The 16,972-nt window shown below is 30.9% G+C and overlaps 1 protein-coding gene across 1 annotated transcript; it reads left to right on the forward strand.

The window, feature by feature from the left end:
* Positions 1-10,540: 10,540 nt before the first annotated feature.
* On the forward strand, positions 10,541-12,969 carry LOC149031336 (uncharacterized). The gene is made up of 2 exons (XM_089176290.1): positions 10,541-12,425; positions 12,777-12,969. The coding sequence occupies exon 1, from the start codon at positions 12,114-12,116 to the stop codon at positions 12,417-12,419; it is 306 nt and encodes a 101-aa protein (XP_089032416.1). The 5' UTR covers positions 10,541-12,113; the 3' UTR covers positions 12,420-12,425; positions 12,777-12,969.
* The last annotated feature ends 4,003 nt before the right edge of the window (positions 12,970-16,972 follow it).

The raw sequence follows: 16,972 nt of genomic DNA on the forward strand, positions 1-16,972 counted from the left end.
TTGAATGACAAAATTTCTTTTTATTAAAGATATAAGAATCATCTAATGTATTAGCATATCATTTTTGTAATCCTAAAGAATTTCTCTAACGCAGTAAAGAAACATACAAACGCTAATTGTATGCGAAAATTACATACATTATTCAATATAGTACCTGTAAAAATATCAATTTTGTATCATAGGAAATATTTGTATACCTAAAAAAACAAAAAATTTCCGATATTCTTACATCGGATTTTTGTAGACTGAGTAATATTGTCTTTAATGCAGTTAATATGTAAATATTTTTAGATTGCTGATTAATGTGCAATGTAATTCCAACATTTTTCTTGTAATTTTATTGATTTTAAACAAAAAAATTTCTTTTTATTAAAGATATAAGAATAATCTAATAAATTAAACTATCTTTTTTCTAATACTTTAGTTTCTCTCGAACGCAGTAAAGAAACATACTAACGCTAACTGTATGCGAAAATTACATACATTTTTCAATATAATACCTGTAAAAAAATCGATTTTGTATCATAGGATATATGTTTATTCCTAAGAAAACGAAAAATATTCAGATATTCTTACATCGGATTTTTGTAGACTGAGTTATTTTTCTATAATGCAGTTAATATGCAAATATCATTAGATTGCTGAATAATGTACAATGTAATTCCATCATTTTTCTTGTAATTTTATCGAGATTAAATGACTAAATTTCTTTTAATTAAAGAAATAAGAATCATCTAATGATTTAACATATCATTTTTGCAATCCTTTAGTTTTTCTTTAACGCAGTAAAGAAACATACTAACGCAAACTGTATGCGAAAATTACATACATTTTTCAATATAATACCTGTAAAAAAATCGATTTTGTATCTTAGGAAATATGTGTATACCAAAAAAAACGAAAAAATTTCGATATTCTTACATCGGATTTTTGTAGACTGCGTAATTTTTCTATAATACAGTTAATATGCTAATATCATTAGATTGCTGAATAATTTACAATTTAATTCCATCATTTTTCTTGTAATTTTATCTAGATTAAATGACTAAATTTCATTTAATTAAAGAAATAAGAATCATCTAATGAATTAACATATCATTTTTGCAATCCTTTAGTTTTTCTCTAACGCAGTAAAGAAACATACTAACGCAAACTGTATGCGAAAATTACATACATTTTTCAATATAATACCTGTAAAAAAATCGATTTTGTATCATAGGATATATGTGTATACCTAAAAAAAACGAAAAATCTTCGATATTCTTACATCGGATTTTTGTAGACTGAGTAATTTTTCTATAATACAGTTAATATGCTAATATCATTAGATTGCTGAATAATTTACAATGTAATTCTAACATTTTTCTTGTAATTCTATCGATTTTGAAGGACAAAATTTCTTTTTATTAAAGATATAAGAATCATTAAATGTATTAGCATATCATTTTTGTAAACCTATAGAATTTCTCTAACGCAGTAAAGAAACATACAATCGCTAATTGTATGCGAAAATTACATACATTTTTCAATATAAAACCTGTAAAAAAATCGATTTTGTATCATAGGATATATGTGTATACCTAAAAAAAACGAAAAATCTTCGATATTCTTACATCGGATTTTTTGTAGACTGAGTAATTTTTCTATAATACAGTTAATATGCTAATATCATTAGATTGCTGAATAATGTACAATGTAATTCCATCATTTTTCTTGTAATTTTATCGAGATTAAATTACTAAATTTCTTTTAATTAAAGAAATAAGAATCATCTAATGAATTATCATATCATTTTTGCAATCCTTTAGTTTTTCTCTAACGCAGTAAAGAAACATACTAACGCAAACTGTATGCGAAAATTACATACATTTTTCAATATAATACCTGTAAAAAAATCGATTTTGTATCATAGGAAATATGTGTATACCTGAAAAATTGAAAAATTCCCGATATTCTTACATCGGATTTTTGTAGACTGAGTAATTTTTCTATAATGCAGGTCATATGCAAATATCATTAGATTGCTGAATAATGTACAATGTAATTCCAACATTTTTCTTGTAATTTTATCGAGATTAAATGACTAAATTTCTTTTAATTAAAGAAATAAGAATCATCTAATGAATTAACATATCATTTTTGCAATCCTTTAGTTTTTCTCTAACGCAGTAAAGAAACATACTAACGCAAACTGTATGCGAAAATTACATACATTTTTCAATATAATACCTGTAAAAAAATCGATTTTGTATCTTAGGAAATATGTGTATACCAAAAAAAACGAAAAAATTTCGATATTCTTACATCGGATTTTTGTAGACTGCGTAATTTTTCTATAATACAGTTAATATGCTAATATCATTAGATTGCTGAATAATTTACAATGTAATTCTAACATTTTTCTTGTAATTCTATCGATATTGAAGGACAAAATTTCTTTTTATTAAAGATATAGAAATCATCTAATGAATTAACATATCTTTTTTGTAATCCTATAGAATTTCTCTAACGCAGTAAAGAAACATACAAACGCTAATTTTATGTAAGAATTACATACATTTTTCAATATAATACCTGTAAAAAAATCGATTTTGTATCTTAGGCAATATGGGTATACCTAAAAAAAACGAAAAATTTTCGATATTCTTACATCGGATTTTTGTAGACTGAGTAATTTTTCTATAATGCAGTTAATATGCTAATATCATTAGATTGCTGAATAATGTACAATGTAATTCCATCATTTTTCTTGTAATTTTATCGAGATTAAATTACTAAATTTCTTTTAATTAAAGAAATAAGAATCATCTAATGAATTATCATATCATTTTTGCAATCCTTTAGTTTTTCTCTAACGCAGTAAAGAAACATACTAACGCAAACTGTATGCGAAAATTACATACATTTTTCAATATAATACCTGTAAAAAAATCGATTTTGTATCATAGGATATATGTGTATACCTAAAAAAAACGAAAAATTTTCGATATTCTTACATCGGATTTTTGTAGACTGAGTAATTTTTCTATAATACAGTTAATATGCTAATATCATTAGATTGCTGAATAATTTACAATGTAATTCTAACATTTTTCTTGTAATTCTATCGATTTTGAAGGACAAAATTTCTTTTTATTAAAGATATAAGAATCATCAAATGTATTAGCATATCATTTTTGTAAACCTATAGAATTTCTCTAACGCAGTAAAGAAACATACAATCGCTAATTGTATGTGAGAATTACATACATTTTTCAATATAATACCTGTAAAAAAATCGATTTTGTATCTTAGGCAATATGTGTATACCATAAAAAAACGAAAAATTTTTGATATTCTTACATCGGATTTTTGTAGAGTGAGTAATTTTTCTATAATGCAGTTAATATGCAAATATCATTAGATTGCTGAATGATGTACAATGCAATTCCATCATTTTTCTTGTAATTTTATCGAGATTAAATGACTAAATTTCTTTTAATTAAAGAAATAAGAATCATCTAATGAATTAACATATCATTTTTGCAATCCTTTAGTTTTTCTCTAACGCAGTAAAGAAACATACTAAACGCAAACTGTATGCGAAAATTACATAAATTTTTCATTATAATACCTGTAAAAAAATCGATTTTGTATCTTAGGAAATATGTGTATACCAAAAAAAAACGAAAAATTTTCGATATTCTTACATCGGATTTTTGTAGACTGCGTAATTTTTCTATAATACAGTTAATATGCTAATATCATTAGATTGCTGAATAATTTACAATGTAATTCTAACATTTTTCTTGTAATTCTATCGATATTGAAGGACAAAATTTCTTTTTATTAAAGATATAGAAATCATCTAATGAATTAACATATCATTTTTGTAATCCTATAGAATTTCTCTAACGCAGTAAAGAAACATACAAACGCTAATTTTATGTAAGAATTACATACATTTTTCAATATAATACCTGTAAAAAAATCGATTTTGTATCTTAGGCAATATGGGTATACCTAAAAAAACGAAAAATTTTCGATATTCTTACATCAGATTTTTTTAGACTGAGTAATTTTTCTATAATGCAGTTAATATGCAAATATCATTAGATTGCTGAATAATGTACAATGTAATTCTAACATTTGTCTTGTAATTCTATCGATTTAGAAGGACAAAATTTCTTTTTATTAAAGATATAGAAATCATCTAATGAATTAACATATCATTTTTGCAATCCTAATAGAATTTCTCTAACGCAGTAAAGAAACATACAAACGCTAATTGTATGCGAAAATTACATATATTTTTCAATATAATACCTGTAAAAATAATCAATTTTGTATCATAGGATATATTTGTATACCTAAAAAAACAAAAAATTTCCGATATTCTTACATCGGATTTTTGTAGACTGAGTAATTTTTCTATAATGCAGTTAATATGCAAATATCATTAGATTGCTGAATAATGTACAATGTAATTCTAACATTTTTCTTGTAATTCTATCGATATTGAAGGACAAAATTTCTTTTTATTAAAGATATAAGAATCATCAAATGTATTAGCATATCATTTTTGTAATCCTATAGAATTTCTCTAACGCAGTAAAGAAACATACAAACGCTAATTGTATGAGAAAATTACATACATTTTTCAATATAATACCTGTAAAAATATCAATTTTGTATCATAGGAAATATGTGTATACCTAAAAAACGAAAAATTTTCGATATTCTTACATCGGATTTTTGTAGACTGAGTAATTTTGTCTTTAATGCAGTTAATATGAAAATATCTTTAGATTGCTGAATAATGTGCAATGTAATTCCAACATTTTTCTTGTAATTATATCGATTTTGAATGACAAAATTTCTTTTTATTAAAGAAATAAGAATCATCTGTCACGTCCAGTGACGTCTAAATTCGAATTTCGTGCACTACACCCAAAAGTTTTAAATTTGGTAAACTCTGTCGTATTTGAATATTATTAGTCTGTTTAATTTTCGCGTAAAAGTAATTTGTTAAACTTTAGTTCGTATAATTTTGCGTGAAAATAGTTCTATAAGTACGATGTAAACCCTGCGAGATAAATTTTTCTTTTTCTATATATACATATATCTCCTACTGTTGTTTTAGTATATAAATTCGATACTTTGTATGTACATTAGTTATTAGATCAATCATAATAGATAATTTTCGTTTGCGATAATGTACATTGTTTTCACGCTATATACTTAAATATTTGGTAATTACACTTTCTTTTCCTTGTTGTTACTATTCTTTGTAAAGATAATTCTGTATTTCTTATGAACGATCATCGATAAATTGTATTTTGTAGAATGAATAAAATAGAGTATTGAGAATCCATTGTCGTTCATAGAGGAATCTGCATTACCGACAGTGTCGGTCGGTAACTGGTTTAGTCGATAAGTAAATGTCGGTAATACCGACATTGCGTTCTTCCAGTACTGACTTATCGGTCGACGTTATATTGGAATGATTGTTTTTAAATTATTATTTCAATGTGCATAAAATATTCATACTTTATTATATTATATTCGTTACTCATATTCTGTCTGCACGTGCATTTTTCCTGACGGCGCAGTCCCAGGAGCTCGCGCTTGATAACATTTACATGTAAATGACACTTATCTTTCTTCGGAGAATTCGCGCTTGATAAAATTCCAATGTAAGTAATACTTATTTCTCTTCGAAGAATTCGCGCTTGATAAAATTCCAATGTAAGTAATACCTATTTCTCTTCGAAGAATTCGCGCTTGATAGTAACTAATATTTTTGTCAGCGAATTCTTCTCCTTGACTTGGGTCTCACGGTGTGGAAGTCAGTAGTGGGGGAAGCATTTTTGCGTAAGTGGGAGGTACTCCCACTCTTCCAAGACGGACGCTTCTTGCGATGCTGCGTTCATCCATGAAGTCAGTCCACCTTAAATTATCATCGAGTACGTGTCTAAGATTTTTCTAGGAGTTTTCTAGTTTTGTACTAATTTTCTAAGTTCATTTATAAAGTCCACCATATACAGTAATCTGAGTACGTGTCTAAGATTTTTCTTGGGTTTTGTTCTAGTACTCCAAGTGTACCTATAAAGTCCACCTTATATAAATATTGAGTACGTTTCTTAAGTTTGTCTGATGTTCGTTTAGTTTTGATTTTAAGTATTATTATATTAATCTACTACTGCGTCTATCTAAATCGTTTGTTCGTGAGTTGAACGGCATTTGCCTTGTGTGATCATATTCGATTATCGAATATGATTTATGAATATTAACTTGGTATTTTAACTTAGGTTGATTTACAATCAATTTATTTAAATTTTGTTACTAAGTTCTCTCTCTCTTGTTTAATAGAACTTAGTCATTGACTTTGAACATTTTATTCTTAGTTATTATTGCTATTATAAATCTTGGCAAGCCTAAGTCCTTTATTTATTACCAAATTAATCTTCCATCAACATTGTTCATTAATAATTGTGTGTGTGTGCAACAAGGTGCTTATTGTGTAACAATTAAAATGTAAATTTAAATTTGAAAATATACTATGTTGTTATTCTACATTGTGATTGTGATTTAACAACTGCACCCTTCCTTCAAACGCCAATTTCTGTCGGTATATTTGGATTGCATATCCCATTGGCTAGCACTGGAAACCAGGTAAGAATTAAAGATTTGGTTAACATCCAGGGTTGAGTTTTCTGTGATATATTGACGTCCGACGCTCCGGTATCCGCGAGTAAAGCCTATCCCGGGTAAAGTACTGGATAAGCAGGCTGACCCAAAAACAGGCATTGACTTTCTTTCTCTTATCCGAGTAAACTACTGCAAAGTCGTGACCGGTTGAGAAATCTCTAAATTCGTTCTTACTCTTCAAGTAATAACTGGTGACAGCGGCCACTCGTGAAATCTCTTATCGAGACGTAACACTTTATAATTGCCGATTTCTAATAAAGGTATTTTAACCAGATAAATAAATCTATATCCTATTACACTAATAGTTACATCACATATTTCTAAATATTCAAAATAATTACCATCATTGAGAGCAATTGGCATTTCATTTGACCCTCTTTCGTCTCGAATTAATTTTATAGAACTTATAAGTACTTCTGGTGTTAATAATTGTGGATTTATTTGACCCATCTTTGCAAATATTAGTGATTGAGTAAACATATTTACATTCTTATCAAATTTCGTCAAAGCTAATTCAATTTCCAAACACATTTCAGTTATTAAAGAATCCCTTTGCAACGAATTTTCTTGTAAAACGATTTTTTTATATTATAATCGATATTTTGAAAATTTGAATTTATTTCTATGAATTTTTTTATTATATTCTCTAAAAAGACTTTCGGTTTTATGAATAGTTAATTGTAATATATATGTTTGATTCTTAAATAGCTCTCCAATTCTTTTATTGTCTCTATGGACTGCATCAATTTCGGAATTATAATAATCTGCATCATCCTGACTCATAGTACCAAAAAGTATTTTACTAATTTTACCAACAAAATCAAATATCCTCCTTCTATTTCTAATCAACGTAGGGATCCCTATAGCAGAGAATAACTTATACTTATCTTGTTTTAGACTTTCTAACTGATTTCTTAACCTCATAATCAAGTGTGATTCCGTACAATTATTTTGACACAATGATTCGACTCGATCAATGCTTTTTAAGATTTCTGACTCCTGGAATGTCAATTCGTCCACATTGAAGTAGGATACAATATTGTACGTTTCATGGAAAAATCTTACGTCTCCTAAATACTCTATGTAAATATTTGGTAAAGTAGAAAAATTTAGTTCCTCGTTACTTTTGACCTCCATCATAACCGAATGGATTAGGATTCTGAAACAAACTTATATTAGCATATTTAATTTTATTAGCGTGCACGATTATACTTTTATTTCTTTTCTCTATCTTATAATTAACATCTGACAATTTATCTATTATTTTATATGGCCCTTCAAATGGAAGATTCAGACCATGTGTTTTATCATTCGCATTTCCTTCTTTCTTTAGCCAAACCAAATCACCTACTTTAAAATCCTTTGGATTCGTTATTCGATCATAACGTATTTTTTTTCTTTGCTTACTTTCTGCTATTATTCTTTTACTTTCCTCGATAGTTTTATTGATTTTAGCTTGTAAATCACCCAAATACTCCATATATGTCAGGTTAGTAGTCTTCAATGATGATACATTCTTTGGATTCATTCCGAAAACTAGTTCTGAAGGAGTAAATCCCGTTCTTTCATGTTTGGATGTGTTGTAATATAGTCCAGCTAAATGAATCTTCGTATCCCAATCATCAGCATTTTCGTTGGAAAAGTGACGTAGATAATCTTTTAATACTTGATGACTCCTTTCCAGACTGCCATTACTCTCTGGATGAAAACTTGTAGTTGTAATATGTTTAATGCCCAACATCTTTTGAAAATTTTTCATCAATTCACTTGTAAAGTTAGTTCCTCTATCTGTCAATATATTACGTGGTACTCCAAAATAACCTACATAATGCTTCAGAAATTTATTTATAACTGTTGAAGCAGTACTGTCTGGAATTGGTATTCCCACGAAATATTTAGTCAGGCAGTCTTGAATTGTCAAAATATATTTATTGCGTCCTTCCGTCAATGGCAATGGTCCACAAATATCCATAGCAATCTTATCATTGAAATTCCTCGGAATGTCTGTAATTATCATCGGCATTCTCGTAGGATGTCTATTGACCTTATTTTTCTGACATATTTGACATCTTTTTTATATAAGCTTCGACGTCTCTTCTTAAAGTATTCCAGAAGTAATTCTCACTTATTCTATAATATGTTTTCTTTATTCCACCATGACCTCTAAGGAGACTATCATGATTTTCCTTCAATATTTTCTCGATATCTTCTTTCTTAGGTACTATTCTTTCTTTATCGTGTAGAAAAACCATAGTATTACCTTGGCAAAACACTTCCTTCCAGATTTTCTCAATTTCTTTCTTGGAAAATCCCGTTAATCGAGCACACTGATTGTGGTCGATGTGAAGTTCTCTGAATTCTTCAGCAACGGCTAAGTACATCAATTCATTAATTTTTTCTTTCAGTTCATCTTTTGATGTTTGTGAATTTGCCTCGACGATAACATGATATTCCCCGTGATCTTCTTCAAGATAAACTTCTATTTTTTGTCCTCCATTATCTCGGACAAATGACACATCAACGCTGCCCTCGGGTATCGCTGAATTTGTCAAATATAACTGTTTTCCTAGTTTAATAATTTCTTGTTCTTTCTCATTTTCTTCTTTTTCTCCAACATCTTCTGGGTAATGATCTTCTTGATGATGTTCTTCAGGTTGATTATTTTGTTCACTACCTTTTTTGCATTCTGTTTCCACTGTTCTTCGTTTTTTATTTATTTCTTAATCCATTTCTATTAGATTCCGTTTCCGTTTACCGGCTAGGGTTGCTGGTTCCCCGTCGCCGTCCGTAGGGTCGTCCTCTCAAATACGTACCCTTTTCCTTGAACCTGGATCCAATATATTCTTTCTTCTTTTCTTGTTTGATCTACACTCTTCCGAATCTTCTTCTTCTGATGCTGAATCCAATAAAACATCTATTCTTCGAAATACAAAAATAGGGTTTCTCGATAATGCATCAGCATTAGTATTGAGTCTACCCTTTTTGTAGGATATTTCATAATCATATTCTTCTAAACTTATTCTCCATCTCATTAATCTTGAATGAGTGTTCTTGTGGTTCATTAACCAGACCAAAGGTCGATGGTCAGTAACAATTTTAAATTTTCTTCCGTATAAATATGGGTGAAAATGTTTTACACACCACACAATTGCTAGTAATTATTGTTCCGTTGTTGAATAATTTTTCTCTGCTTTATTTAAAGCACGACTAGTGTATGCAACAGGATGTTCTTGATTGTTTTTTATTTGGGATAATATGCCACTAATGGCGATACCAGAAGCATCCGTTGTAAGAATCAATTCGTTAGTGAAATCCGGGTATGCCAATATTGGTTCTGAACAACTTTCTTTCTTCAAAAGATTAAATGATTTTTTTTGATCTTGTCCCCAATAAAATTCTTTATCCTTCCGTAACAAATCAGTTAGGGCCTTCGCTTTCCTGCTATAATCTTTAATAAATTTTCTATAATATCCGGTCATTCCCAAAAATTGTCTTATTTGTTTAATATTTTTCGGAGTTGGAAATTCTAAAACACTTTTACATTTTTCCGGATTTGGTTTACCTCCATCTTCAGTAATAATGTGACCTAGATATTGCAATTCGGGTTTTAAATATTCACACTTATCAGGCTGAAGTTTCAAATTAGTTTCTCTTAATCGCTGGAACACAATTTTCAAATATTCGTTATGTTCAACCAATGTTCTTCCGTACACAATGAAATCATCGAGGTAAACGAAACATACCTTTCTAATAAGTCCCCTTAAGGGACCTTCTACTCTGCAATTTAAAAAAATTTTATTTTTTTTTTTACATTTTTCGAATGTATATATATGTAGAAATATTGTGTTAAAATTTTAAAAAGATCCGATGTCTCTAACTACATTTTTGGTGCCTGAACGTAACTACCTCGGACCGCTTTCCTAAGCGTTCGGCGCGCACGGACGACTCTTATCTTGTTCAATCCCTTTCTCTTTCATTGTTTATTCAAGCAGTTTTTTTTATTGTAATCTGTATAATCCTTCGTATTGTCAGGTATATTTTTCGGGGGATCAGACATAGAGAAATATATAACTGTCTGAAGATGATGATATATAGATTATTAAATTATGATGATGTTAATGGGCTAATAATTTGAATAAAACGTGGCCCATTGCTGGGCCCATTAATCGGCCAATGATCAACTACCATTAATGGGCCGATAATAACTGCCGGTAATGGGCCGATAATAAATGCCGGTAATGGGCCGATAATAAATGCCGGTAATGGGCCGATAATAAATGCCGGTAATGGGCCGATAATAAATGCCGGTAATGGGCCGATAATAAATGCCGGTAATGGGCCGATAATAAATGCCGGTAATGGGCCGATAATAAATGCCGGTAATGGGCCGATTATAAATGCCGGTAATGGGCCGATTATAAATGCCGGTAATAGGCCGATAATAAATGCCGGTAATGGGCCGATAATAAATGCCGGTAATGGGCCGATAATAAATGCCGGTAATGGGCCGATAATAAATGCCGGTAGTGGGCCGATAATAAATGCCGGTAATGGGCCGATAATAAATGCCGGTAATGGGCCGATAATTAATGCCGGTAATGGGCCGATGATCAACTATTATTAATCGGTTAATGATCAATTACCATTAATGGGCCGGGGTTTTCATTTGGATATTGAGCCCTCTATTGGCTATTAGAAAACGTCAATGATCGGCCGTTAGTTGTCATCCTTTGCCCGGCGATTGGCCATCCAAGGGCCTGTTTTCAAACTTTGTATGGGGAATTATTAATATCACTCGACTTGAAAAAAAAAAAATAAATAAATAAAAGAATAACTCCACCCCAACTTTTCACCTTTACCAACCCCTACCCCAACTTCTTCTTCATTTTCTTCTTCTTCCTCTTTCTTTTCCGCGTTGTGTTTACACTTCCCTTATTATTTTCATTTCAATTCTCATTCTAATATCTTCGACAAGGAAACATTTTTATTTCATAAAAAGAAAAAGAAATGAGAAATGTTTAATTGATCATTGAAGTTGAATTTTATAAAATAACAGATTCCCATGTTCTCAACCCTTTTCAAAGTTTGTTTGCATTTAAATTTATTTTCATTTCAACTTGTTCGTACACTTTCGACGGAGACTGTATCTTTCCTTACAAATAGAAAGGGATCATAATATCTCACGATTCATAAAAAAAAAAAAAGATAATAATAATTACCATACGTGTTCCATCGACTGGTGTAAGTACCTCAAAACTAAGGCACTGAAGCAAAAATACAAGCATCCTCCGGCACTTTCTAAAGATGTACAGAAAGTGCTAAAGCCTATTTATGAGGATCTGACTAAGACAGAACTGCTGGAAAGATGTTTAGGTAGACATACGCAGAATAATAATGAAAGCTTTAATAACTGCGTATGGAACATGGCACCTAAACACCTGTTTAACGGCAAAAAAGTTGTTGAAATTGCGTGCAAAGTTTCAGCATGTATCTTTAACGAAGGATTTCAAACAGTGATGAAGATAATGGAAACGATGGGCATGAAACTTGGGCCAGGAGCGATCGACTTTACTAAAAGACGCGACGACCGACGTATCGAATCTGCGAACCGTCGAAGCTCTGAGTGCTCAAAAGATGCCAGATCAAAGTGGAAGAAGGCAAGACTGGAAGAAATTGAAGAATATGAACAAGAAGAAGGTCTATTGTACGGTCCAGGCATCGCAGATTAAGTTTAGGTAAGAATTTTTAACGATTTTGAGTAGAAAAAAACTTTAAACGCGTTTATCTCGAAACTATGTTTTGAAATACTAGCTCCATCGTATCTCACGAACCAGTAAACCGATTCTTATAAAATTTAATCCACATATTCTACACATGAGCTGTAACAAAGTGACGGAGAGTTTTTTCTTATATTTTAATTTTTACTATTTATTTTTAGTCAAAAACAATTAAAAAAAGGTCAAATTTACGTTTTTTTTGTAATTTGTTCACCATTTTTTTATTTATTGATAAAATTTTTATATAAAACTGTCACTTTGTAGCTGAAGTCATACAGAATATAAAACCATTTTACTTTTATGTTTCAGGTAAGCCATTCTCAAGTTCTGATGGAGCTACCAAAGCACTAAAGTTTTAAGGTGTTTTTTTATACTACTGTTTTTGCAATAAAAAATTAATTAAAATGAAAAAATAAAAATTCATTTATATAGTTTAAGACTCAGTTTAACAAACCCAACAACTTTTAGATCGATATCTTTTATAGTTTTCTTGGAAAAAATTCGCGAAAATAGCCTTTTTTTTAGGTGCTCAGAGTAGAAGGTCCCCTTAAGTTGAAGGGATCACTGAGAACTGAATACTATTTTTTTTTCCTTTGTATTTCCGAGATATATATAAGACAGCAGTAAAAAGCCAAAACTTCGCCGAGCGCGCATTTGCGTCAAGAATTTATATCGATGGCTTATGTCGGACGCATATATGCGCCCATAGCAGTCAAAGGGTTATTGTCTTTTTTTTTACTTACAATTCTAGTTATAAAAATTCGTAGCTTTTTGTTTTCCTTTGTGTTTTTTTTTCTTTTTCCCTTCTAATTTTTCTATTTTTTTTTTTTTTTTTTGTTGTTGTTGTTGTAAATACTATCTCAAAACGTTAAACGCCAACTGAAGTTGAACGTCATTAACCCCTGACAGACACTAAAAGAAAAGTTAAGGCAGCGTAAGTCGCCAGTAACTTAACCCGTTTAGCTGTTTTTATATACTAAGTAACGCTAATAGCATGACGGAAATTTCCTCAAATATTAGCAAAGGGCTTAACATGGTAAGGGTTATTGTGTTCTTTTAAAAATCTTATGTACGTAAGTCAGCTGAATGTTTCCTTTTCAGTCTTTTCCTATTGCGAGTAAGTTACGTTTTGATGACTACATTCTTCAAGTATATTGCAGTTGTAATAAATCTTTATTTTTTTTTTGTTTATTATTGTCGAGATTATTATATCCTTTCGCGTATATCTTCATTTAATGTAAAACATGGTGCGTCGACTACAGTTCTCAATATTTTTGATTGCATTGATTACAGCTCTGTTATATGATTCATAGCTGCTGATACACCATAGCGATATCTCATATAGGCTTCATAATGACGTTAAAAAACCTTAAATTTATTTTCAAGGCTGAGTTTGGAATTTTTGGCTACTTTGTGGATCAACTATGTTGTTATTTGTCTATTTTTGTTGTGTGCTCTTGTAACAAAGTCAAAATCACTGAAACATCTGGGTCTAGAATGATTAGCTAGTACAAGCGGAAACCTGCTTGAAGTACGTCAGCTTTCATTTCTTTAATTACGTTATTGATTTTCATAATAACTGTCCTGTACCTTAGATATGGTGCAAGTAGATTATGAATTTGCATTGATTAGTGGGTTCTAGTCGTGTGTAAAAGGTCTTTATATCAAACATTATGAAATGCTTTTATTAATGTTTAATTAATTGTAATAATTTTCGAATCCTAAGTAATACGATTGGTATTACTACCTTCTGTTGAGATGGATTTGTGACTTTCTATTGAAAGTAATCCAGGTTTTTCTGTAAGGTCATTTTTTATCCTTGCGGTACATATCCAGCCGAAATTGGAAATTTATTGGTTTCAAATTGTACTCTACAATTGCAGTTGCTTTAAGGTGTTCTTGGATAATTCGACTATGTACATGGTGTTCAAAGGGCCTTTTGCCTTCCCTGATGAATGTCTTGTGTCCTATATATTATAATATAGACTTTTTATATACTTGTAGTTTCTTGTAGTGAAGTATATTTTCAAAAGAAGAAGTATATTATCAGTATTGTTATTGTGTAAGAATGTTTTTGTTTTTATGACCCTTTGTTGCAATCTGTTAACGTTTTAGAATGCTGTTTTAAGGGTAGCAATTGTAGCATAGTTGTTGTTTGTTGTTTTAGTATTGCGTTTCGTTTGATTATTATTTTTGTTAGTGTTTTTTCTTCTTTATTTCTTCTAAGTAGGCACAATGCCTGTTCTTCATCGCGATGCGCTTCATATAGTCAGACTGTCGTTCCAGCGCTTTCGAGGTCTTCCAACGCTTTGTCTCCCCGATGATGACTTATCTCGGGATATTTTGACCACTCGGTCATCAGCTATGCGGTGATTATATATTTTGGCATTTTTCCACTTGGTTGGTGTATTTCTTATGTAAGGCGATAGCCACACCTTCCTTAGCTCTTTCATTCTTGTCAACACCACTATATATTACCACGTATTCCCCGTACACTTTCTGACCTTAGTCTTTTTTCTGTGTTTCTGTGGGTCTGTGAACGTGTTATAAGTTTTACGTCTGGCAGGGAGCTAACCTAACTTTTTAACCCTCATCGTTTATCCGGGCTTGGGACCGGCAACATAACTACTGAGCTACTCAATCCACTCACTGATCATGCAGGCGGACTTTCAGTACTTAGTGTTCTAATATTTCTGTATTTTTAAATAATAGTTTGGGGAGTTTCTTGATTTATGTAGCACCAATTGTTTTCTTTTCGTTTAATAATGTTGAATTAGAAGTCGACTGTGAATAACATTTAAAATCAATAAATTTTATCATTTTCCATATAATATCTGAAACAGAGTAAGTGTAATCTTCTAAGTCAGTTACTTCTATTTTTTGGTATGTATTTTTCTGAGTATGAGCTCTGCTTCGAAAAAATGGCAAGAGTTTTCTTTATAGCTGCTTTCAAATCTCCTCACAAGTTTTAGAACTATTTAAATGATTTCCTTTGCAATTCAAAATAGAGCATTTTGACGCTGAGTTTGTGCATATTTTACGCACGCAGGTGTTTTATTACAATAATTCCTTGGTATGTCTGTATTGCTGGTATCTCATGCACTGTGGTACTTTTCTTCATGTCGTGTTGGTTTTATGTTTAATATAGCGTCTAGCATTTGGTTTATACTGAAAACATCTTTTTTATTGCTTTTACATTTTAGTTCTTCCAAGAGCAACGGCAATACCTCTTTCATAGTATCATAGAAAGTATACAGCTTTGCTTCTACAGTTTTTTTTTAAATTCAAAGCTCTATTATAAAAAATTGGTGATACATTTATGTTTCAAAGTATTGTCCATTGTTTCTCACTATCTTCTTCTACCATTCTCACAGCAATCGGATCCCGCGTTGAAAGAACTGGTGATCTGTTGCAACGATTTACAAATTAATCCAATTTTGGACTTGTTGATAAAACCGGAAGTACCGGTCGTATGCAATCTATCGAAAAAGGTGATAGTCAGAGGGAGCAACATCTGAAAAATACAGCGGGTGGGGTGAGATTTCCCATTTTAAACGTTTCCAAGTACGTTTTGACAATTTTTGCAACATGAAGCAAAGTATTGTCGTGTTGCAATATAACTTTATTGGGTCTTTCGAATATTCAGGCCGTTTTTCTTTTGATGTTCGACTCAAACGCATTAATTGCCTTCGATAAAGATCTCCAGTGATTGTATCAGACAGTTTTACCAGCTCATAATATACTACACTAAGCTGGCCCCACCAAATACAAAGCATTACCTTGGATCCGTGAATATTCGGTTTAGCCATCAGCTCACAGGCGTGACAGGGATTAACCCAATGATTTTCGGTGCATGGGACTATTATAAAAAATCTATTTTTCGTAACTAGTTACAATGCGATGCTAAAATCCTTTCAGTTTTTTTCTTTTAAGCAGTTGTTCACAAATACATAAACACCGTTCAACATCTCTCCGTTTTAACTCGTATGGCATCCAATATACTTTCTTCTAATCGGTAAAAGATGATTTTCAAAGAGATATTTTAAATTTTAACAAAATTTTCCAAAAAAAACCTTACGTTTGCTCCGGCATATTTTTTTCTTTTAAAACATCTGCTAAGTTTTTACCCTTTAACTAAACTGCTTGTAAAAAACGTGTTAACCACTTGACCTATAATGATGTAGACCACATATCATGATGCTTCTGTATCAAAACTGAAAGCGACGTATACTGTACGTGGAGGCGCTTCTGTCCCAAAACTGAAAGCGACGTATATTATACCAACACGCTGAGGCGCTGCTTGAGGGGTAACACTACTCTAAAATTTTCAAAAAATCGATTTCTTTTTAGCTTAAAGTGTACTTTAGATGTCTAAAAACAATATACATTTGGTCCCGAAGCAAAAAAAGATTTTAAACATGTCAAAATATCTTGGTTTTACCGAAGCGTTTCGAAGCGAAGCGAAGTGTGAGGAATGGGACACTGTAGCGCGCTGGTTAAATCGT

Source organism: Polistes dominula, unplaced genomic scaffold (genome assembly GCF_049000335.1).
Source record: "Polistes dominula isolate Pdom_NZ unplaced genomic scaffold, Pdom_raw_medaka contig_6, whole genome shotgun sequence".
Classification (NCBI taxonomy): Eukaryota; Metazoa; Arthropoda; class Insecta; order Hymenoptera; family Vespidae; genus Polistes; species Polistes dominula.